This window comes from Colias philodice, chromosome 1, assembly GCF_061535455.1.
Source record: "Colias philodice isolate Cphi_HAF_F1 chromosome 1, ilColPhil1 Martin Lab GWU primary, whole genome shotgun sequence".
NCBI classification, from domain to species: Eukaryota; Metazoa; Arthropoda; class Insecta; order Lepidoptera; family Pieridae; genus Colias; species Colias philodice.
Window position 1 is genome coordinate 16,343,730 of NC_143086.1, and position 26,080 is coordinate 16,369,809.

At 35.6% G+C, this 26,080-nt stretch overlaps 2 protein-coding genes across 4 annotated transcripts in view; one reads left to right on the plus strand and one right to left on the minus strand.

Moving 5' to 3' along the window:
• Positions 1 to 1,099: 1,099 nt before the first annotated feature.
• On the plus strand, positions 1,100 to 15,188 carry Spg7 (SPG7 matrix AAA peptidase subunit, paraplegin). Its single transcript, XM_089695245.1, has 15 exons — positions 1,100 to 1,402; positions 1,968 to 2,123; positions 2,372 to 2,506; positions 2,806 to 2,943; positions 3,313 to 3,406; positions 3,816 to 3,949; positions 5,569 to 5,733; positions 6,115 to 6,266; positions 7,315 to 7,537; positions 7,964 to 8,097; positions 8,831 to 8,967; positions 11,480 to 11,682; positions 12,091 to 12,210; positions 14,362 to 14,547; positions 14,913 to 15,188. The coding sequence occupies exons 1-15, from the start codon at positions 1,223 to 1,225 to the stop codon at positions 15,117 to 15,119; spliced, it is 2,364 nt and encodes a 787-aa protein (XP_089551371.1). The 5' UTR covers positions 1,100 to 1,222; the 3' UTR covers positions 15,120 to 15,188.
• Positions 15,189 to 18,147: 2,959 nt separating this feature from the next.
• Positions 18,148 to 26,080, minus strand: part of LOC149491550 (uncharacterized) — a 135,492-nt gene continuing 127,559 nt past the window's right edge. The window contains exons 8-11 of one of the 3 annotated variants that reach the window (XM_089695233.1): positions 24,025 to 24,265; positions 22,404 to 23,360; positions 22,081 to 22,331; positions 18,148 to 21,398 (exon numbers count right to left, since the gene is read on the minus strand). In XM_089695233.1, the coding sequence (XP_089551359.1) occupies positions 21,354 to 21,398; positions 22,081 to 22,331; positions 22,404 to 23,360; positions 24,025 to 24,265 (1,494 nt within the window). In that variant the 3' untranslated portion in view covers positions 18,148 to 21,353. Of the gene's footprint in view, positions 21,399 to 21,498; positions 22,332 to 22,403; positions 23,361 to 24,024; positions 24,266 to 26,080 lie in introns of those variants that run through there. The other 2 variants (XM_089695237.1, XM_089695225.1) reach the window with 2 other exon arrangements.

Sequence of the window (26,080 nt, forward strand, 5' to 3'; positions counted from 1 at the left end):
TGTTGGTTTTTTTTAGATGATTCAATTATCGTTCGGTATTTATATTTTATCATTATATGCACTTAATGTGTTAACTGTATTTTTAATATCTATTGCAAAAAATAGTTAATTTCCATAGAAATATATTAGTATCCCAAGTTAACTGATAAATACCTTTTTTTTAAAATATAAAGATTTGTTGTTGCAGATTTATTGAAAAAACGATTTAAAAATAATAAGGAATACTGTGTGTTGTTTCCGTGCAGTATTCAATTAATAGACCAATAGCAACACGGCATTAATGCCAAACTGTCTCATGTCGTCACTTGAACCAATGACACTAAAAGAGTTGTTCCTTTATGCTCATGTTAGAAAAATGACACAAATGCGTTTATACTAAAATAGTGTTAGGACTGATGGAACAAAATGAATTAAGTCTTTATTCAAAAAGTATAACTACACATACGTCTTTGTGTTCGTGGGTACTTTTGACTCGAGACGAATAGTTCCTTTGCGATTGCCTAAAATGATGGATAAGGTAACTTATACCGTTAATCACACCCTACTTATACCGTTTGGGTCATTCGAAAAAATGGGTTAGGACGCAGCTAGAGATATGACCTTTTGATATGTTGTGTATTTTGACGAGCTGAATCCAATGGTGCAATAAAAACCAAAGGGAATAACTCGTCTTACTCCCTTATTCACTGGAGGCACAGAATTTATTATAATTACAATTTGTAGTTGTAACATTCGTGTGAAATTCATGTTTCGTTATAAAAAAATGTACAAGGTACCTCATTTAACATAGTCTAAGATCCAAATTATGGTCGACCTTCAACCAAACCGACAAAAGAAAGGACCCCTCGGTTCTACGCTCACGCGACAACCACAGACTGTACCAAGGAGGCGGTTTAATGGAGTATACATAATACCTAATAATTATTTTACATTAATTTCCACTTATAAAATACGTTAAAATATTAAATCAGTAAAAACCTGTAATTAATTGATAGTATGGCAACATCTGACTCGGCTGAATAAATAAATTCCTTTGCATAGTGGGCATATAAATGACATGACAAAACAAGGAGAGAACTAGAGAAAATGTCATTGTCAATTTAACAATTTATCAAATCAAATGCCAAATTTCCAAACGAGCACATAAAAATAACATGTAATTTCATAAACTTTTGCTCGATAATCCCAAATATAAATGGTTCAGCTTTCATAGTTTTTAAAAATGTTATCCATTAAGCGATTACCGACATTATCCGCGTCGAAAATACAGTCTAAAGTATCATTTGATTTGAAAAATGTGATCGTCGAAAGAGATATAAACAAAAACTATTCTTCAAAATTAATAGATTTATGCAAGTCAGTTTTCGTTTTACATCGGATTACGAGTAAATCAAAGCACCCAGTAAGTACTATCCATTAATTATCGATTTTGGAAATAGATGTGTTATTGCACAACATTCATTAATTTTGTATTTATAACATTGCACTAATTTCCCAGTAAACCACTACGTAATATTAATATAAATATTATGTTTATAAAGTAAAATCCCAATAAAACAAGCTTAATGTTTTTATGTGTATTGGTGTAGAACTCGTACTACTTAGATCAAAAATGGATCAAAATATAACCTATGATCATTACTTTTTACAATTATATAATTTTTGCTGAAAATTTGCATATATTATTTTATGATAAGCTATTGTTCCTGTGGTCAAAGGAAATTTATATTGAAATAAGATGTTTCATCGCACTGAATACGAGTCCATATCATTCAAACAAAAATCACTCTGTCGCAAAGTTAATCAGTTAATCATATCAGTAAGAACATGAAATAAAAATAATATGACACAAATATACGTATTTAAAATGTTTTCACTGTTCCCAAGTACTTATATATGTATGTAAAATAAGTACTAGCCATCCTATTGATATACAATCTGATAATAAATAATAATAAATGTTTCAGCAATTACGCCATTTCAATGCTGAGTTCAGAGCTGCACAAGCTTTGCTGAAAAGGTCAAACTTGCCTGGCCTTAACTCATATTTGAACTTCAGTACTTTGGCCAGAAGATTGCACACAAGTTCCTCTAATTATAACAAGGATTCTGATAAAGACAAGGTTTGTTATTTTCTAAAATACATATGAAATTATTGTTTTATTGTTCTAATTATTATTGAAAGATAGATCAATCTCACTGGTGTAAGGTATTTTCTCAGTGTAGTTATCAATGTTACCAAACCTTGATAATATCAACGACTGATTGATTCCTCTTTTGTTGAAAATATTTTTTTTTTATTTTAAACATAAATTTTAATATTTATTAGTGACACTTGGACAACAATAACGATGAATTTCATTGGTTGCAGGATAAAGACAAAAAGAAGAATGACGATGCAAATATCCCATCGATTATGGTCAAGGCGCTTTTCTGGCTCATGACTACCTTCACCCTTATCATCATGAGCTCCATGCTGCTACCGGGAGATAATCCACAGAGTGAGGTACATTTACAAAATATCTAGCCTTGCTTAGTTAATAATAATGTAATTAAAAGCATCTGTAACATATAAGTATGCATGATTTTTGGTAGAATTCAATAATTCTGCTTTGCTTCTATATTATATACCTAAACAATGATTGGAGATGCTCATGGTTTCCATCATTAATCAATTTGTTTACACCTTATCCATCCAACAAGGCAAAAAAATGAAAAGCCGATCAGCCATTATTCAGTTATAGTTTGTTGTAAAATGTCTTTCTTTCATATAAATGAAACAAAAAAAACTATTTTTTTTTTCAGTTTGTGAGATATGTATCATGGAACGAGTTTGTATACTCAATGCTGTCGAAAGGTGAAGTGGAAGAGCTGATAGTCAGACCCGATATAGAAGTTGTGACCATCATATTGCATGAGGGAGCCGTTATTAAGGGCAGGAAGGTAAGATTGTTAACATGTTCTTATTAATATATTCTGGTAAAACATTAAGACAGTGTGCATTTATGTGCACAGCTGTATACACTGAAGAAAATCTCCTTTATGTAGAAACTGCTTCAAAAGCATTTTTGTCACTATGAGATTTTATTTAGATTATTGGGTAATGTTTTTCGTGTCAAAAATAAAACGAATACAGCATAAACATTAATATAATGGGAGACAGGAGTATGAATTATTAATTTAATATGTTATTTTTAGTTATTTAAAGACTTCCCAATGTAGCAGTTTAATGTTAAAATTCCCTTAACATTTAAATAAATATAAAAAAAAAATTGTAGTTTGTTTAATTTTATAAGTATTTCTTTTTTACAGGCAACTAGTCGCGTATACCACATGAATGTTGGAGACATTCACAGATTTGAAGAGAAATTGAGAGAAACCGAAAGTAGCTTGGGTGTAAAGGAGGGTATGTTTTTAATTCATTTTTATGAAATACTACATGTGCTCCGCGGTTTTACCCGCAGTGCTCCACTCCTGTTGGTCTTAGCGTGATGATATATAGCCTGTAAGAATTTTTCAAATCGGACCATTAGTTCCTGAGATTAGTGCGTTCAAACTAACAAACAAACAAACTCTTCAGCTTTATAATATTAGTATAGATCTTTCACATAGAAATAGCGATTTTATGAAATGATTTTTATTTTTGTAAGGAGGGTCAATGATAACATTGACGAACATGTAATTCCTTGAGAATTTCCCAATGCGAGCAGATAGCCAGTTATTTCAATAAATAAATTCATTTATGTTGTTCTCTATCTCTTAAGATTGTTGTTTTCGGTGAGTTTTTCTAGTCATTGTTATTATTTTGTTTTTAGGTGTACGAGTAATATACGACAGGAACGGCAGTGTGGCCGGCAAAGTTATCACTACATTGCTGATCACTGCTGTGATCCTCTCCTTCCTGTATTCTACAAAGTCTATGAAGATGAACATCAATTTGGGCGGATTTGTAAGTTTATTACTTTATTTTAGATGTAAATGTACAATACGACCAACGTAACTTGGCGGGCCTGAACATAGCCTCTACGAACTTTTGCGCATGTACACTCGTAAAAAAAAGTGTTATAGGCATTTATTTCTTTTAAACTGAAATTCGAATAAAAATTTCCTTATACAGAGACCAAGTACAAATAAAATAAATATCAAAACGCTATGAGACATAAAGCAATAAAAATAACCTAATGAATTCAGGATTCACTCAGCAACTCTTAAAAAAACTTTGTCAACATTTTTTACGCCTTCTTCTTTTTCTTTTTTAAAATACTGCGTTAAATCGAATATTATTTTTCTCGCCTGGCGATTTAAAACCATATTATGCTTTGGTGGCATCTTTGTTCCCGAATAATACAAAATTCCAAGTAGAATATTCCAAATTATCACTAAAACAAACTTAAACACGAACAAATTTAAACTTAACACTCAACAATATAATAATAACAAATAATAACGATCAACTCAACGAAAAATTTTGTAACCGCCTGTACTCAAGACAGAGATAGCGACACGAACACGACACCAATGTTAACGTGTGACTGAGATACATAATTGCGTACCGAGAATTGCCGAATATGCACGAAGTTATACGACGTAAACAAAAAGGGATGTCCACTATGCGTGTCTGAGGATATTGATTAATCGATTTTTTTTCAAATCGATTGAAATTGAATTGTGAAATATATTTATATTTAATTTTATAATAGGTTTCAAATATGCTCAATCAGTCCTTATTGTAGTGGTCGTTTATAAATAAATGATATTTAACTAAATCATGTCTTACAACCATGAAAATAAAATGTTATTAGTTTTTTTTTTGCTATTAAACTCGAAATCTCTTTTACTAACGACAAAATTCAATAAGTTTGTAAAGCTATTTCGTTCAGTATCTCATATAAACAAAAATCAATAAATTTCAAATCGATAAAAATCGATTGCGATATTCGTTCGAATAAAGGGATGATTGTGTTTACATAGAGTCAATCCCTAGCCTAGATCTCCGCCCCGCGCACGCCGCCTCATGCCACCATTTCGTTCCTAAAAAACGTTCGTGCGCAGCCTTCTGCGCGAAGTTCAGGCCCGCCAAGTTACGTTGGCCGTAGTGTAATATTGTTTATTTTGTATGGATGTATAATTGTATAGACTGTAAATGTTAAATGTTTTTAATGGCATTCAAATCATTATGAGAAAGGACTTTTGAACTTGAAATTATTATGAATTAATTGCTTCTTGACGGAAAATTTTAATTATGTACCAAGAAAAAAATGAAAGAAAAAATATTTATTTGACTCCTCAACACAGAATCAACAAAACAAAAGATACAAATTGAAACAAATGTCTGATTAAATTTCATTTGTATTTATAACTAGCGGGAACCCGCGGAGTCATTCGCGTGTTCTAAATGTTCCTATGTGCTTAAACATACTATAATCTATCCCTGTACCAAAATTCATACAGATCAATTTAGCTGTTCTTGCATGAAAGAGTATAAACCAATAGGTTAGGTTACATTTATAACTAAATAGCATAATAATAGTGTATAAGAACAGCAATTGCGAACGAATTAATTTCTAGAGCCAACTGAGCCGTGCGAAATTCACTCTGGTAGATTCCATGAGTGGCCAGGGGAAGGGGGTGAAATTTGAAGACGTGGCCGGGCTACGGGAGGCCAAGGTTGAGGTTATGGAGTTTGTGGACTATCTCAAGAGGCCCGAGCATTATAAGAGCTTGGGGGCTAAGGTTAGTGTTATGTAATTTAAGGGAGAATATATAGGTCGCTTGTTTGGTTAGTTTTATTATAAGTTTGATAGTGATTGTTAAATGGTCCTGTTTGAATTAGCACTAGATAGAAAATTACAGACAAGAGAGCATATGAAAGGAAAAAAAGTATTATAGTTTTTTTCCTTTCATGTGCTCTTTTGTCTTACCGTTTTTATTGCTTATTTATTTATACCTTATACTCCAGTAAAAAGTAAATAATAAATTTAAAAGTAATTATTAAATTTAAAAGCTGCACACTATAGTTTTCTAAGTGCTACCTTTGTGATTTATATTGTGGATATGTGATTTCCTAATTCTTATTACATCCAAATATATCTCTCTATATAATGATTATTCCAGGTACCAAAAGGTGCATTACTCCTAGGTCCGCCTGGGTGTGGAAAAACATTATTGGCCAAAGCTGTAGCCACTGAGGCGAATGTGCCTTTCCTGTCTATGAATGGCTCTGAGTTCATAGAAATGATCGGAGGGCTTGGAGCCGCGAGGGTTAGGTAAGTGAGAACATTGCTGTAGGGATATTTTAAAGAAATAAATAATATAATATATTATACTTTATACTAATATTATAAATGCGAAAGTAACTCTGTCTGTCTGTCTATTACTCAATCACGCCTAAACTACTGAACCAATTTTCACGAAATTTGGTATGGAGATATTTTGATACCCGAGAAAGGACATAGGCTACTTTTTATCCCGGGAAAATGAAGCAATCCCGGAAATCCCACGGGAACGGGAACTATGCGGGTTTTTCTTTGACTGCGCGGGCGAAGCCGCGGGCGGAAACCTAGTATATTATATAAATCTCGTGTCACAATGTTTGTCCTCAATGGACTCCTAAACCACTTAACCGATTATAATAATATTCGCACACCATGTGCAGTTCGATCCAACTTGAGAGATAGGATAGTTTTAACATGTAGGTACCACGGGCGAAGCCGGGCCGGACCGCTAGTAATATAATAAGGTGTTGATGGAATTGTGGATGTTTTGTAGTATGTATTTGCATAATAAGCTTGTTGTGTAGGTTTAAAAATAACCAGTTTTTAGGACATAATGTAATTAAAACTCTTTGGTGTTATTGGTGTTTAATGGTGTTATTATTTCATAATAACACCATTATTTCTAAAGTTTTGATCTAATAAGCATGAAAATGGAGACATGCTCCCGAATTTTTGCCTAAAACTTATTCATGTAAATACTTCTTGAAATAAACGCATGTAACTTGGTACATAGCGAGCAACAAACATGCATTCGTACATTCCGAACACTTAGAAATTTATAATTACATCCTTGTTGAAATAAATTTATTAGACACTAGCTTACCGCCCGCGGCTTCGCCCGCTTTGTCTAAAACCTAATAAATTACGTATATACTAAAACCTTCCTCTTGAATCACTCTATCTATTAAAAAAAACCGCATCAAAATCCGTTACGTAGTTTTAAAGATTTAAGCATACAAAGGGACATAGGGAAATAGGGACAGAGAAAGCGACTTTGTTTTATACTTACTATGTAGTGATTTCATATTAATTCCACCAGGGACCTCTTCAAAGAAGCAAGCTCCCGTGCACCCTGCATCATCTACATAGACGAGATGGATGCTGTAGGACGAGCCCGTTCCTCAGGGGCCAGTTCGTTTGGGGGTGCCGGGGGGGAGGGGGAACAGACCCTCAACCAGCTCCTGGTCGAAATGGACGGGATGAAGAGCCGCGAGGGGGTGGTGGTGTTGGCTTCGACCAATCGAGCTGATGTGCTGGATAAGGTGGGTCCTTTACGTAGTAATATATTTTCTAACATAAATTTTATCACCTACTTTACATAACTATAAATATCTATCGCCTCGCTTCTCTTAAACCGGATATTCACCGTCGAGAACCGTGAATGCCATATTGTTAAATTTAAATTAAAAAACTCGACGCCATTATTTTGGTGTTGTTGGCCATCTTGAATTTCAAATCTGATAAAAAGTTTATGTATTTAACTAATAATTGAAATGATTAATTACTTAAGATTTTTAATAAGCAAGTGTTGGATTGGAATGAATTTGGTTTGATGTTGATATGCTTCCAATAAGAAAAATATATCCGTAAATAAAATAGTATATTTCTAATACCTATACCATAATCGCCAGAAGCTTATACTTGTTATCACTTTCACTTTTTCTTATATAATACTACTTTGTGTCCAGGCGTTGCTCAGACCCGGCCGTTTCGATCGTCACATCCTGATCGACCTGCCCACGCTCATAGAAAGAGAGGAGATATTCCAAAGACATTTGAAGAATATTGTGCTCGAGGATCTACCTTCGTACTATGTTAAGAGGTGAGGTTTAACAATAAGGTTCAAAAATAATTATTCTATACCATAACAACACAAGTTCAGTGGCCTGCTGTCTGGCAGTTTCATCTAATTAAGCTGCGAAGCTAAAGAGTGTATATTTTTCATCAGAAGTTTGGTAAGCAGTGTTCCGTCTTCGTCAATGACATTAGTTATATTTTATTTTTTTAATGATAATGGGATTTATGGATATAATGGGATAAGGGATTTAGCGATTGAACAATTAAATTGACTAACGAGTTAACCTAGAACTACCGCCAGTCTGTACGCAAATAAACATATTGCAAAGCATATACATTGGTTCAAATATTGTTATGGCCTTTTAAAGTTATACAAGTTTCATCATGTCACGCGAATTACCGACAGTATTGCTATTTTTTGACATATACCACTGTATTCCAAAAGGTCGTATCTTAGCACATGGATCAATGGAGGATAAATCCATAGAGGGTTGTCGCGTAAGACAGGACAGTTCTTTGGCGTATTATGATATATTATGTAGTTAGATATAAGTTACATACTATGTAAAATTAAATTGTAATATTGACATGATTTTAAAAGAGCAACTATGGAGTTTCTTGTCGGTTCTTCTCTATAGATACTGCTTTGCGAATCGGTGGTAATTGTTAAAAATATGTAGTGAAGATTCGAAAGTGCTTCTAAAAGAAGTCTAATTGAATAAATAAATGTTTGAGTTTGAGTTTATTTAATTCCACAGGCTAGCATACCTAACGCCGGGTTTTAGCGGCGCGGATATAGCGAACGTGTGCAACGAAGCCGCCCTACATGCCGCGAGACACAAACAGACCATTGTTAAGGCGGCGGATTTAGAGTACGCGGTCGAGAGGGTTGTTGGTATGTAAGGGGATATGGCATGGCACACAAAAACAAGAAATAATTTAAAATAATTTGGAAAATCCAAAAGTGCACGCCTCATAATTTTTTTTAATAAATATTTATTAATTATTATTTTTGTTTATTTAATAACAATTAAACCACATCGAATCAGACCCTGAAAAATGAAAGGGTTCTATTCCTGAGCATACTCAAGCGTAAGAGAAAATAAAAGACTCGATTAGTAAAGTATTTCGGTCGCTATCGTGTTAACAAGAAAAAGGATCCGCACATACAGACACACGGACGTCCAAGACAGAACTTTTTTAAACTGTTTTTTAACTAGTTTAAATAACAAAAATGACATCAAAAATATCATGAACGTTAAAAATAGTGTTTTTTCTTAATATGTGTGTGTATGTATTATCTTACAAGTGCAATGTATAATACATAAAGACATTTTAAGTTTGAAAAATCAGATGTTTTGCGCGAAGTGACAGTAGTACCCACCTCAACGCTTCGCTTATGAGGCGTGCAAAAATAAACAAAAAAAAATTGGTTGTCTGTAAAGTCGGTTTACTGACGATAGTTGAACGTGACAACGTCCGATTGTGCTTATTTGTCGCTCGTTCCGCGCTCTCGCTCGCACTTCAAGCCTTACATGGAACGCCTCAGAGCGAGGTAACGGCGCATGAATCATGTTTTTTCGTGCGTGCAGCCGGCTATCGAATTATAAGACGTTGTCACGTCAAAAATGAGGCACTACATAACAGCACTTTAAAATCATATAGAATACTAGCGGTCCGCCCCGGCTTCGCCCGTGGTACATATGAAAAATAGATGTCGGCCGATTCTCAGACTTACCCGATATGCACAGAAAATTTCATGAGAATCGGTCCACCTGTTTCGGAGGAGTATGCAGACTAACATTGTGACACGAGAATTTTATATATAAGATTATGTAATTCATTGTTAAAAGATTATTAAAACACTTAGTTATATTTATAGACGTAAGATGGTTAAACTTTTAGATTATAATCTAACTCGCGAGATTGTAATCGGTTGATTAAATGTGATGCGTAATACCGTAGATTTTTTTTATGAATAAATAAATAAATAAATAAATATTATAGGACATTATTACACACCGAAAAATAATACATTAAATTATAAGCAGTATGTTGAGGATCACAATTTGTAAATATACCATAATCTTACGAGAATCTAGCCCGCAAGGTTCAGAGAAGAATTTTACGATTACATAATATTGTACAAAATCTTAATGCATACTGTACGTGTTTTTAGAGATAAGACAAGTGTCACGTGATTGTTTTGCGCAGTAGAAAATTTATAAATCTCCTTAGCAAAATATATAACTTCTATTAGCTTTGTGCCCGCGGCTTTGCTCGCGTCTTCAAGAAAATTAACTCTTATTATCATATATGGCACATTTTAAATATACCGCCGTCAATCGGAATTTATAAATTTGGGAGTGATTCAAATGCGTATTAAAATATCTATAATCTTCCTATGAGCATGAAATTACTGCGGTAAAAGTAGCTATCACTCTCTTGCCTCATATCTATCACCAAACACAAAAATCATATCATAAACTTATGTTTCGACGTGAAAAAAAGACTAACAAACACACTTTCGCATTAATAATACATATTAGCAAGGACAAGCAAGGATAAATCCCTGAAAACACTGTATTTATTATGCAAATGCCTATTATATTGTATCTAACCTTTGAGCTCCCATTGCATTCGCTTGTCAAGTGTCATCTTTCAATCCTATTGTTAATACTAAAATAGTTTGTCTTAACTAGTAGCAATATACAGGGTGTCCCACCGTTGGTATTCTAAGCTCAATGGAGGTTATAGATTTGCATACGCTGAGTACGTAAAAAATACTTATAAAATTCCAGATGAATTTTTAAAACTCTATGGTTACACCCCTAATAAGCAACCCGCCCGACTTTGCCACCCACACGTGAGCTATCGTTTAAGATTATATTTTCATAAACAAAATGCTCACATTAGCGAAGCGGCTATATGCCGGCTGCGCGAAGCTAGAGAAGAAAACATGAATTTTAAGGAAAAATGTAGCAAATTTTTTTGACAGAATTTTGTTTTTTAAGTATTTTTTACGTGATTAGTGTATGCAAGACTACAAGTTCCTTCGCGCTTTGTATACCGATAGTGGGACACCCTGTATATCAGTTTAGAATGCAACCCTAAACGAATACGTTTTGTCTCCTGCATTTAATCCATTAAAAATAATTTAAAACTTGAAGCGATTCTAGCGTATTTCCTATATTTTTGCCATTTTATTAAGCTATTGCATAGCTTCTATCGCGGGCCTTGAGCGCGGGGACCGAATCGAGAAATTCCGTTACGGAAAAACCTCACGCTCCCCACTCCGACGGGCTCGGAGGTGTGGCTTGAAGGCATAGCATGCAATAGCTTTACCGCGGCAGTCCCCGAGTGCCACACGTCTTTTTATTTAATTATAAACTTTATCTAAATGTTAGGTGGAACGGAGAAACGCAGTCACGCGATGTCTCCCGGGGAAAAGAAGATAGTTGCATACCACGAGTCCGGGCATGCTCTGATTGGTTGGCTTCTAGAACATACGGACGCGTTGCTGAAAGTGACCATAGTGCCGAGGACCAATATGGCCCTGGGCTTCGCACAGTATACGACTAGCGATCAGAAGCTATATACTACGGAGGAGGTTAGTGATTTATTTATTTGTTTTTTATTGCTCTAAGAATTTTAAATAAAACTTAACCTAAGAATACATTTAAACAATCGGTCTTATCGCACATTGCTTAAATACATACTCCTACATTTCTCTTTTAACAAAAATTAGCTGATGGTATAATATTATGACCACACAATATTTTTTTTTTATTTAAATTTTGTACAACTTCAATTGTTAATAATCGTCCTTTTCTTTTAAAAAGCAATCTCTTCTGGACGGTTTGCCCGTTGCCCATTGCTTTTGAGTAATAAGGCCACCTATTGTGCACTAGCCATATTTCTCTTGTTTCCTTTTTTTTAAATATGTCAGGTACAATAGAGTATTTTAAATAAATAATAATATTATATAGATAAGTAAACAATGTTCTATGTTTATCAGCTATTCGACCGCATGTGCATGGCGCTGGGAGGCCGTGCTGCTGAAGCCATCACCTTCAACTCGATCACCAGCGGTGCTAAGAACGATCTAGAGAAGGTCACCAAGATTGCGTATGCGCAGGTATGGAAACATTTATTTAGATATACAGGATGTAATCGTTAAGTGTGCACAGCCGATTATTCCGTAACTATTGCAGATATCAAAAAAACTTTAAACTGATATTGAAAGCCCTTTACCTAATGAGTAAAATGATAATCATAACTTTTTTAAAAATAAAACGAGAAATATCTAAAAAATTTAAGTACATAAAAACACTCCCATACATTTTATTTCCCATGCATTTTGTATTCAAAGCAAATGTTCAAAGTGACGTCCTCGTTTTGGAATACCATTGTATTCCATATCGAACTCTATTTACAGTTTCTAAATGAATTTTTATTAAAATTTGCGAAGTAATTTAAACGCAAAACCAAAAAAGAACCAAAATTTTCCATATTACATGTTTGGGATAGTCATATCAGCATATCTCATACTAAATGTTAAAATGTATGGGAGTGTTTTATGTAATTTTTTTAGATATTTCCCGTTTTATTTTTAAAAAGTTATTATTGTCATTTTACGCATTAGGTAAAGGGCTCTCAATATCAGTTTCAAATTTTTATATATCTACAAGAGTTACGAAATAATAGCCTGTGCACACTTAACGATTACACCCTGTATACCACAGTATCGTAGTAATTTACAAACAGTCATGATATAGAAATAGTGTATGTAACTCTTTTTATGTGTTTTATAACTCATCTTCTGCTTAGTTATATAGGGTGTCCCAACAAGAACGCAAGATTTAAATTTGACATAAAACGCAGATATTTAAAAAAAAATTGTGAAAACTATATTATATCGTAAAGTAGACAAGATGAGGTTATGTTTGGAACAACACATCAGGGAGATGGCCGCCGCGGCTTTGCTGGCACATACGCGATCTTTTAATGAAATTTTCAATGACCGTTTTACATAAATGCTGTGGTATTTCATTAATACAGCGTCCAATTTCGTCTTTTAAGGCTTGAGTCGTCGTCGGCTTAATCGCATAAACCCTCGATTTCAAAAAAACCCCTAAATCGCATGATCTAGGTGGCCAATTATGGTCCCCAAAGCGTGAAGTAACATGACCGAGAAATGACTGATGCAGCAATTGTATTGTTTCTCTGGCTGTATGACATGTGGCGAAGTCTTGTTGAAACCACATCCCCTCCAGCATGCAAGACGCAAATCTTTTGTCAAAATTCGCTGCATAGTGGATTCGGAACCACCAATTTTTGAAGCTCGGTGTTGAATTGAGATGGATGGAGTTTGAGCGATATCATCACATACAGCTGCGATATTTTCGGTTGATCGACCAGGTCGAAGGCGCGTTGTTGTCTTTACATCACTAACAGACCCAGTTTCAGCAAATTTTTCTATAATAATCTCTTTTACTGATCGCAATTTCTTTGATCGCAATTTGCGTACTGTAGCCGCAAAACTTTCACTATTTTGGTAAAACAAATTTTACAATGAGAATGTTGATCCTTCGTTTAGCGTTCCATTTTCACTAACCTTATACCTTCTACTAAAAAAAAATAACACTTGTTGATATGTCAAACAATGACACTTCGAATGGCGCCAAATTTAAATCTTGCGTTCTTGTTGGGACACCCTATAGATGTAAACAAAATTCTGATGAAATGTATGAACACAATAGAAATAAATGATTAAATTCATAAGCAGCGGCGATTTCATAAACCAGTTTCGAACTGGTTTACGACACAATATTTTCCATTTTTGTCAAAAATAAAATATAAACTACTTGACGATAAAATAAATGCTGAGATCGATCCGATCTCGAGATTTGCGATTGAAATGTTTACGATTATTTTCTTGTTTTTCATAATTTCAAATACCACTTTTTTCATAAATTTTTTAAAACCTACCTTTAATTACTGACTGACCGGTTGGCTTGGTTGGTAGTGGCCCTGCCTTCCAAGTCAGAGGTCGTGGGTTCGATCCCCCCCCGGGGCAAATATTTGTGTGCTGAACATAGATGTTTGCTCTGTGTCTGGGTGTTAATTATCTATATAAGTATTTATTTATTATTATATATGTATGTTTATTAGCCATCTGGTTTCCATAACACAAGCGAAAGCTTAGTATGGGATCAGATCGTGCCGTGTGTGAAAATTGTCCCGAAATATTTATTTATTTAACTATTACTAAACATATTTTATCCAGGTGCGAGTATACGGCATGTCACCTACAGTGGGTTTACTTTCTTTCCCGGATCTAAACACACGCGGCAAGAGTCCTTTCTCCAAGTCGCTAAAGAACTTAATAGATGTGGAAGCGAGGAGAGTCATAGCCAGAGCGTACTATAGGACAGAGGAGATATTGAGGAAGAACGAGGATAAGCTGAAAGCGGTGAGTTTTAGACAATTGAGAGATGGTGGTAGTCGGGAAGCTGAAAAGTTTTTGTGTCTAATGATAGATAATGTTTTTAATATTAACATCAATTCGGAATGTCGCTTCAGTTGATTTATTAAAATTAATTACTTACTAATTATCAAAAATACCAAACAGTTTATTAAGTTGATTTTAAATAGAAATCTTCAACTACCTTGATATTCAAATTTATAAGTTACAAATCATATTTTTATGGTAATTTCAAAAAATATGGAGTGTAGTAAATTTTATTTTCCTATATCTGTGATGCTGCTATATATAATAATCGAATATTCTATAACTGTATAGAAAACAATATAATAAACGCATAATCTCGTTCCCAGCTCGCGGAAGAACTACTAAAGAAAGAAACGCTCAACTACAAGCAAGTGGAGGCAATATTGGGGCCTCCCCCCTTCCCGAAGAAGAAATTCATTGAGCCAGTAGAATTTGAGACGGATTTGAAAAATATGGAAAAAGCGGCCTCTGGTGAGGAAAGTACGGAAATAGGCGCTCCGTCGGCCAAGCCCGAGTCGTCCGCCGGCCTGTAGATACGAATCAATGTATTATATTGTGTAGATGTTTATAAGATTAGTTGGAAATTAAATTTTTGCTTCGTTTGCGGTTGTTTTATTTTTTTTATCCAAGTAGTTAGTAAGTAGGAATGGTAGTTTAAGGTTCTTGTCGAAGCAGTAGTCTTCAGTATATACAAATTTCCTTGTTATAAAGCACCAATTCCTAAATAACGTGATTTTAACTTCTATTCTTTGAAAATTTATGTTTTGGTTATTCTTTTGGTGATCGTCAAGAATATGAATAGAGACAATAATATTCACAGATCAAAATTAGTTGTTCATATATGTATAGATCGACAAAGTAACTTGAACATTGTTCACAAAAAGTGAATAATATACTTAAGATTTACTCAGAATAATTGAGGGCCAGTTTCACAGTTTGATGATATCTCTGTATAGCGTTTTTAACATTTAAATTTATGCCATTTCCTGATACATTATATTTTGTTACTTTCTAAATCTAAACATAAAGCTGTGAAACCAGCACTAATTGATCATTTATTAGGGATATAGGGTTAAAATAAAACACTCCTGTATTGGGGAACATTATTTATTCAAGAGGGCACACGGAAACACCGATAGTGACATTATAGAAACACGAACAACATTGAATATCAAAGACTAAACTCGTGTGAGGCCGCAGCCAGCCCATCTGTCTTTTACTTTGTTTTAGATAAAGCCTGATCACTGTTACTTAAATTAAAAGTTATATAAAGAGAAATAAATAAATACGTGGTTTGGATGGTTTTAACCACTTGTATATAACGTTATTTGAACGTTTATTTTCAGAATAACCCCTTTTGTAACTTTACAATATGAAATGTTTTAACAGATCGTAATTTTCATTCCAAATAGTCAATATATTATGTGCTATGAATAACATTTCCCTTCCATTCACTTCTTAGTACAGAATCAGTGCAAAAAAAATTAAGATCTTTTTTTCCAGATAGAATTTTAGATGTTTACTTATTGGAGTCACATGTGTTGCTCCAAATATATTCGTGATAAAAAATGCAATGTAACAGCTACAGGCTAAACAGTAGTTGTTATTCGTCCGTTTTAATGCCCCATAATCCGATAAATTCCCTCTTCATGTCATTCGTTTCTGGCTGCGACCTGAATAAATATGTATGACCCACTCTAGTGGGCATAATATATAGAGATATAAGTATGGGAATATCATCTACCAATTCCGTTTATTATTTCGGTTAGATCAAAAATCATGCTTTTTCTTCTAAGAAATCTCATAAAACGAAGAATGTTATATCAATGATGAAAAGGAATATTGGATGTTCTATTCTAGGAATATTTTCTAATATGAAATGCTGTAGGCCGTTGTTCCGACTAACAATCCATAGATATTTCATAGCAAACATTTTCGTTATGGGCCCTCTTCACAATGGGCAGCGTTGGGCAATTACGATAGTGTAGAGGACCTAAATGTCTATGATCTGCCGTCATTGTAGATGTTTATGCATAATCGCCGTATTGGCGACAAACATCGACGATCATTAATTGTTGGGCCAACGCTGCCCATTGTAGAGGGCCCTTTAGATTTTTTTTTTAATAGAGTCGGCAAACGGCCTTGTGGAGCGCCTGATCGTAAGCGAGTCCACCGCCCATATTCATCTACAGGAGCTTCTGCAGATGCGTTGCCGACTTTTTGAGATGGTAGTTATTACGTCATAGTTCACACACGATATGCCAACGGTCAAAATGCTTATAAAACGGAATTGGTAGACGCATTCAACAGTAATACATGATTAACTAATCAACCTCAGGAGTGGGCAATATGTATATAACCACAAAACCTACTCTAGTATGAAAATGTATTAGTAGAAGCTAATATAGTAGTAGTATAGATATATACAAAGATAGAATGCGTATTAAAACTATGAAATCCCGACTGATGTGCAGTCGATCCTGAGTGTTGACTAGTGTTCGCCCGCGGCACCGCTACAATATAATTATTAAATAAATTGCAGTCTTCAAGATGTAAACATTCCAAGTCATAAAGGTTTAATAAAATGTAAATTCGATGGTAGGTATAAAATACGTAATCTACAATATATGGGTCGGATTGACAATATATCCACAGCATGCCAAAACGTTTTCTATAAAACTGCTATGAATTTATGGGGTAAAAAATTATTTTATTAAAGAACGGTGTCCTGTACGTATAAATAAGTTTAAAATTTGAACACAAACTCGGTTTCTTCGACAAAGTTATTGATTTTACTTTTTAAACATTATTATAGAAACAATAATTACCGAAACTTATTTCCTATTTGGTAATGTTTATTAACATAATGTAATAATTTTACAACTTAGACAAGAAATCACAATTAGTTAGTTAATTAAAAAAAAATCTATTGATACACGAAAAAATTTATAGGCAACACTGTGGATTTTTGTCAATCGTGTAGTGTTTGATGGATAAAATAAAAATAAAAAAAATACAAAAAGGAAAAAAATAAACAAAAATAATATTTAAAAAATATTTATTTTAAGTACTAAATGAAATTAACATTTCATTGTAACAAAATTTCATTGTAAAATTATAATGTGAGATAATCCAAAAAATGAAAACAAAATAAAAATGGATAAACAAAATTCGATAAATTAAAACTCAACTGATGAATAAAACCGAAAAACAACAATATTATTAAACCACAACATGTGCTACCAGCGCTTTTCAATAATTGTACTTAACATTAAATTATTGTACTTAAAAATAAACACCGAAACAAATTATTATGACAATTTCGACCAAAAGAATAAAAACAAAAACTATGAAAAGAAGAATAAAAATTAATTATTAAAAATTAACGAGGATTATCATCTGCCAAAATAGCTGATTAAAGTATCACCTCTCTTAGAAATCAGAAGAATTTCAATCCTTTCCCTTGATTAAAATAATTTAGTGCGAAAGCAAGAACCTACCACATTTAGTTGAGACAAGTTGAAAACATTTCAAGCTATTGTTTATCCCCGTTGCCATAGCAACGGGTTACTTGCGACTAGATGGCGCTGTGCAAAATTGCAGAAAAGTTGAGTTTTTACCCTTTTGGTCGAAATGTGGTTAGAATTGCCTCTCAATGCTTTGTGCGATACATTTAACATCAAAGGTGCTTAAGAGCATCACTGATATGCACTTTTTAATAAATTAAAACAAAATTACATTATATTCCAAGATTACGAGGAACGTAAATCCACATATACTTAGCTTAATCCATCTACAGGGTTGTTATTATACACAAATATCAAATTATTTACTATTAAGGTATTGATGAAGTTTTTACTAACGCAACAGATGGTAGTTATATAATAAAAAAATCTTCAACAGACGTAAAAATAATCGAATAATAAAAATAAAATTACCATGGACATATTATATTTAAACACGTTCCAAAAGTATTTTTTTCCACATTATTTCAACATAATAAAACTTAATAAAAATACCCAATAATCCCGAATCGTTATGAATACCCGCTGTTGCGTTGAATAAAAACTTAAAACATGTCCAACATTGAATATTAATTACAAAATTGAAATAAAATCTACATCCACATAGCGCGGCGTGTCAAACAAACACTCCAGAAAATTGAATTACAATTAAAAATACACCTAAAATTGTGTCGAATGAAATATTTATTCCTACGATAAGGGGTATCATCTACGTTACGTAATTACAGTACATTACGGCCAAATATGGCTAAGTGGCTACCACGACATCAGAACTGGGATCTACGGGGGATCGACAACGGTTCCATAACTAAATATCCTTAATTTACTTAGCAATTTTGTCGTCACCCTACACCGCGGCCCGCCGCTCTCGCCCGACTCTAGTTACTCTTATTTACATTTATAACCGATACCCATAATTAAACGAAGAAATACGCACATAAAAATAAAACAATAAATAATGTTCTGAAAAAAAAGGAATACAACGGTCCACGTCATATGTTGAAAGATTGTAGAGATTCAAGAACACAAAGCCCCAAACTCGTGACAAAAGATGCCCCCCTCTCCCGCCCTGCCCCCCATTAATACTTACACTACCTATCACTTCTAAAAATTCGTCAAATTCAAGGCAATTTGAATTTAGTTATCGATACCGATGTCGAGTTTTAACATTAACTTTAACACCTAGTAGTTGTCCACAACATTCATTACATTTAACGATAAAATACACAGAATACTAATAGTACACAGAGAATATTATACGATCAATGATCAATAGATATATTGAATATAGATAGATAGTCAAGAGTACTTCTTTTAGCAAAGGAATAAAAAATATAATAAAATCTGAGCACAGAAATAGGTACTATTAGCAGATACTAAACGCGTCGTGGTTGAAACGAACGGTGAAAGAATAAAGATACAACACAAAAAATATGTTAAAGCTCAAAGAAAAGTTAAAATTAACCGAACCGCGACATCTAACATTAAAATATAAAAACTCGCATAAACGATAGTTTGAGCACGATTAACACTAAACCATTCCAAAATTTGTGCCCTTAAATTTCGTCGTTAAATCAAAATACCATCCACAAATTCGATCCAAAAAAATCAAAATACATATTTGAAATTAATATCATTCGAAGTGTCCTCGTCAGTAGGTGTTCAACGGACACAATTCTAACGTTATGGCGTTAGAACAATACATCTGACACTCGGCCGAGTTGGCCCAACCGTCTCGACTCGCATGGAATCTCTGCCTACACATTCAGTTCTGCCAAAGCCAACCTCATAGCGCATATTTTGGCGTGCTCCGCTGCTATCCCTCCCGATCAGATCGAGGCAAAACACTCATGACCCTCGGTCATACCCTCCTACACGTTATAATTTGTACAAGCCAACGATCTAGCGTTGTAAAATTTCAGTCAAATCAATTTATTCCCAGTGGCCCTCGGCCACTGTGCACCAAGTCGTCGCAAACCTCCGCCAGGTGGCGCCACTGTTGCGTCCTCACACTCCCTTACATCTATAACTACGTGTATAATTAGACTAGACTAGAGATATAATTAGTACTTAAAACTACAATAAGCGTCATCTATTTTATAATTTGTGATTTATAATGATTCGTGTTTATTTACACATGAGCGCGGTTCCCGGCCAACTTGCGGTTGAACTTTTTTTTGTTTGTTTTTGTTTTTTTATTGTAAATGATGATTTTTAATGTCATTGGACCTAAGCAGCATAGACGAGTGAGAGATGTCTCCAGGATTGCAGACGAGACGTACCAAATCTACTCAATACGGAAATGTATATAAATTGTAATAGATATAAAATATTCAAAATTTTGAAAAGCTGTTATCGAAAATAGTTGGCACTTAATTTTGTGAATTTTTATTTAAATGTTTCATTCAAAAATAATATGCCATATCGTAGTAATTCTCCAAGATGGTTCTGAAAAAATTTAGTTGTTAATTTAACTTTTGTGTCATATTTATACATTATGTAGTTATATTATTTAAGATCAACTATGGTTTACAAATTTCAAAAATTTATTAGATTATAGTCTATTCCTTAAGTCTTGTTACACTCAACTTATGTCTCGATCGTGATTGGTTGAGTGAACATTGATGTTCATGTCCTAGATGTTAGGTTTGACTAAATGTCAATCTTTCCATAGAGTGTCTCTTTTCTTCATATGAAGTAAGAGTGCGATAGAGAAGCAACTAGGCCTAAAGAATGGACTATACGAAGTGAAAAGTTTATAATCAAAATAGACAAGGATCGTACGCATCTATTACACCAATAGTTATTATTATGTACTATACAATATACAGAGAAAATTGAATAATAATACTGAATTTTCCTAACACATACTATATACACACCACTAGAAATTGTCCAAAATATGTACGACGCTTAAACTATGACTACTATATATGTATATATAGAGACTTTAAATACTATAAATGAGACTCTAACACTTCTTAAGGAGCTAAATTAAAAAGAGACAATGCAATATATTTATACTCAGTCATAGTTTCAAATGAGCTGCAGTGACTGATACGAAGTTGACCTAAAATTTGCGCTTCACAATAATAATAATATAAAATCAATATATTCACAAAACAGAACACAACCTAAAAAAAAGGTGTTTTTTTGTTTAAATAAATTCATAAAATTAAAATTTGTACTAGAGACTTAGCTAATTGTCATTTTGGTAGGATGTTACGTGTGTCGTCTGTCCGCTTACACGGAGTTGTCGGAGGAGCTCAACTCAGCGGGATGAGATCCCTGCGGAAGAGACACACAGTCAGTCGTTCGTCCCCCGGGCGAGGGGGGGGGGGCATGGGCCATGGACATATTTTATCATTCATTAGCCATTCGTTCTTCCAGGTTAAGATTTGGTTCTCCGTGGAGACAAGATACATGGTTCCTTGGTCTTTTAGGTCCAAAATCTACTTTGTCTTACAATAATATTTCAATTTCACGTTTCCATGATATGCATATAGGGAATCGAACCCCAGAACCGCATTTACAAGTTGTATAAAAAGTAAATTGTTTAATTTGTTGAATATCTATTATTAACGGATTGTAGAATAACAGTAGGTAGACCTGTGTAGTCTCAATTATTTTCATAAAAACCTATTAATAATAATATTATGTATTATCATGCTAGACACATTTAAGCTGTGGTCCGATGAAACAGGAAGCTCACTAAATTTTCCGATATAAGCGATCTCAACAATAAATAAGCAATTAAACGTATTTTTTTACTAAAAGCTTCCATTCAATAGAGTTAAGAGAAGATGCCGAAATCTGTGTAAGGCACATCCCTGCGTTGACAACATCAATACACCTACGAGACACGTCTAACATCCATAATATAAGCACAGTGGAAAGATCTAGAAGATTCTTAAATAGCTAGAGCATGCAAAGCGATAGAAAAAACATCGATGTTAGCACCTGTCATCACCTCAACGGGTAGCGAGCTTCGGCGGGTCATGTGCGGCTGGTCCTTGAGCAGCTGGTGGCAGGCGGCGGGCGCGGGCTTGCGGCGCGCGGGCTGGTTGCCATGGTGACGGGCCAGCGCCGCCAGCGCGGGCAGCTCGGACGCGCCGAGCGGCGCGGGGGCCGAGCCGCGGCGCCGCGCGGGGCCCAGCAGCGTCTGCCGCAGCAGCTCCGGGATCGCGCCCGCCACCTCGCGCATGCGCTTCTCTTTCGGACCTACACACATTACGTTTAATAAGTATTTACAAGGAAATGCACGCAATTGTTACATATTAAAAGTAATCTTACCGCATGTATCATCAGCTGGCATCGACTTCCTGCGTCCCAGCATCTCGCCGGTGGGGAACATGCTCAGGCTCACGGTGGACAGGTTCTCGCGGAGCTGGCTGCCCACTTCATAGCGGCGACCGGCGCCAGAGCGGTTCGACGTGTTTATATTCTCCTTTTCCTCAAAATGCTCTTCCTCATCGACCAGAACGATCGGTTCAGGTTTCCCCGGCAACTTGAAGGCGCAGCACATCTGGCTCTGCATTTTGCTTCTGTCGAAGAATTCAGCCGCCTGGGTCGAAGGGAGCGTGGTGTCCTCCGAGCTCGTGTAGATCGGGCGACAGAGCAGAGCCTGGGCCTGGCCGGACATCTCCATCGGTGGGAAAGTTTGCTGGCGGACCAGTTTCCAGGTGCCTCCGTCTTTTAGAACGGTCTTCAGGCGCGTCGCCTGCACTGGAGTAGTGATGGAGGCAATCGACGAATTGGGCAAGAGATTCTCGGTGCTGAGAACTTTTTCTTCGGCCGCTTTGGGCTCGCAGTGGCCGCGCACGCTGAGCTGGGAGTGCAGCGAGTGTTCGCTGCCCATGGCGCTGCCTTGCTCGTGGCTCTGCTCTTCGGCGACGGAGCCCGTGCGGCTTTTGTTCTTGTACCGCGAATCCTGGAAAACGTTCAATGGCACGGAGAGCCGGCGCAGTTGTTCGCGAAGGCTAATCGGCTTCGGTGGGTTAAGCGAGCTCCTGCGCAGCGGAAGCAGCATCTCCGAGCTGTCCGAGATGTTTGTCCCGGTTTCGAGATCGTTGTCGACCATATCTGCATCTGAGATCTCAGTGCGCGTCTCTTCGGCCGACTCCTGGACGACCAGTAACTCCCACTGGTCCTGGTTGTATTTCAAATTGTTAAGCATCTGTGCTGACAAGTCGTTTTGAAGGAATTTGTCCCATTCCGTGATCAATGGGGTCACGACGAATTTGAAGAATCCTGTAAACATAATAATGTATATTGTAAATTCTTTCAATTTAATGTAATGTGTATATGTTACGGCTAAAGGTAGGTGAGAACATAAACTTAAGATTAGCCGGCTAAACTTAGGTTTATTTTCGACGAGGTGTTAATGTTAGTTTGTTCTATCTTTAGCCGGCTAAACTTAAGTGTAACCGCAGGCCCGTGGCTAAAAATGTCGGGGTGGGTAGATTTGGTTACTATAATACATGTAAGGAACAGGGCGAGTGTTTTCTGGCACTTCGCCGGCTGCTGCCGCAGCACGCTCGCTGCGCTCGCTCGGCTCGTGCGGGTCTTAAGAGTTCTAACCTAACCTAACCTAGCCACCAGCTTTCTGCCCTGAGTCGGGGTGGGTAGATTTGGTTACTATAATACATGTAAGGAACAGGGCGAGTGTTTTCTGGCACTGTGCGGGCCCCTCAAGCCCTCCACCGGCCCGGCGCTAACCAAATCTACCCACCCCGACATTTTTAGCCACGGGCCTGCGGTTACACTTAAGTTTAGCCGGCTAAAGATAGAACAAACTAACATTAACACCTCGTCGAAAATAAACCTAAGTTTAGCCGGCTAATCTTAAGTTTATGTTCTCACCTACCTTTAGCCGTGACATATATAAAAATTATTTTAATAGCAGTTTGTTTACCCGTCTGTATCTTTGGGATGGAAGTGGTGTGCCGGTCGCACAGGGCGGTGACGGGCAGGTTGAGCCTGCGCTCATAGTCTCCCTGGCGGAAGAACTCCTCGCACACCTTGAGGCTCCACTTGCGGCTGATCTCCCAGGGCCGGCACGGGTTCGATATGTCGGCGCATTTGAGAGCGATCTGCAGCACGAGGTGGCGGTGCTCACTCAGCGTCATATCAAGGGTGCCGGAGTCAATGTGGGTCTGAAAATAAATTGCATTTTAAATTTGACTTTTATATCGATCGGTCGATTTTAAAATCGACAATATGTTGGAATTAAATATTCTTCTTTATTGAGAAGAAGCTCTTAATACAACATCGATATTTCATAGATGCAAGTTAAACTTCGCTCCTTACTACACGATCTACACGATCGCAGCAACGCTAAGCCGGAGCACGGCATTGTTAGCGATGAGCGCCAAATCCTCCACCTATTCAACTTTCCATAACTTTGTATCTTTATTACCGAAGTTTAAAACAAACGAGGAAAGAGTTAAATCTTATTTTATCTAACGCACTAGTTTGTAAACAATGTAAATAGCATTTTTTCTATACGCGCATAACCTACTTCCCCAGTTGCGGATTACTCGCGACAATCCGCTCTGAGATGTCTCAGGAGTGATTGATAAATGCCTGCCGTTTTTAGGTTGCGAAATGATTTATGGTGTAACTTTGCGTTATAAATGTAAACTAATATAGTTAAGATGCCAGTTTTATCTTAATTATATTATGAGTAAAGATTACGCGAAATTTGGGCTAAATATTATAGGCATACGTTACGTATGGTTTAATCTGCTCGTGACAAGCCTTAATCTCATTAGTCTTGCATATCTATATTTAGTTAAAAATACGCTAAATCATAACGTATCACAGACATGATGGCAATAATATGTAAATTCAACATGCTCTTAATAATAATTAATACACGTTCATTCGTTAAAACAAACTTGTTAAATAAAACATTACACGTTCGCAGTATATTAAGATTAAAATAATCAGAGATATAAATCAACTCATTGTAAATCATATCAATTCACCGAAAGTCTTGTACACATTCAAATTACAAGTGAGAATTATCATTCAATAATTAAACGATGAGCAGAACAAAAGAGCCTTTGTGTTTGTGCAAAATGTCACATATGTATATTGGCTACACTGAATATGGATGACGAGGGCTGTTAACCGAAAGCTCTGTAATGAGGGGCGCTAAAACGGGTTGAGATTTGAGACATCATTTGACCTAATTCTAGACACGAATGCAAACAAGGATTAGTTCAACTGATCCCAACTGTGGGCCGCCGGCCGCCGCTGCACGCGAGAGTTGGCAGATTAGCGTTATCAGCGAGCTAATGGCATGGAGATGAATCTGATATTTTCACTCGTAAATGCATTCTATTTTGCTTCACAATGTTTTCAACAAAAAATATTTTGTTGTTGTAAAAAACGTTATGAAAATATTTATCATATTCCCACATCCTGCGATCTTCACGTGTTTGTGTAGAGAACACAAATATTAATTCACTATTTATTTTAATTATAACACATAATATTATCAATGTATTCGAATAATTAATGAAATGTTTGTTTGTAATGTCCAAGCCACAGCATAATAGACAATGATTCGAAGTAGTGGATCATGTACATGTATATGAATTGAATAGCTTTTGTGTTCCGCTCGTCAGGCGGAGCGGCCGACACTCTGGCAGAAATCAAATTTCCTCTCAGGTTTGCTGCATATTACAGGGATGTAGAACTTGCGATCTTGTTTCCAATATTGGACTGTGTACGAACGACTTATTGGACTGGTAACTGTTAACATACAATACTGATAGCATACATACAGCCTTTTTAAAACTATGGAATAAGCAATTGCTGATTTTTTTTTAATGTTGCATAAATAAATAAAATAAACAGCTCATGCGTTCCAGAAATGCGCTTACGCATTTTCCTTATATTTATATGAATTCAAATCGAGGACTCGGTTAGATAATACAAACATTAATATTAGATCGGCAAAC

Coding starts and splice junctions, on each gene's coding strand:
- Spg7 (XM_089695245.1), top strand. CDS start 1,223: ATGTTATCCATTAAGCGATTACCGACATTATCCGCGTCGAAAATACAG. Junction 2,507..2,805: donor GAGATAATCCACAGAGTGAG/GTACATTTACAA, acceptor TTTTTTTTTCAG/TTTGTGAGATATGTATCATG. Junction 5,734..6,114: donor ATAAGAGCTTGGGGGCTAAG/GTTAGTGTTATG, acceptor TGATTATTCCAG/GTACCAAAAGGTGCATTACT.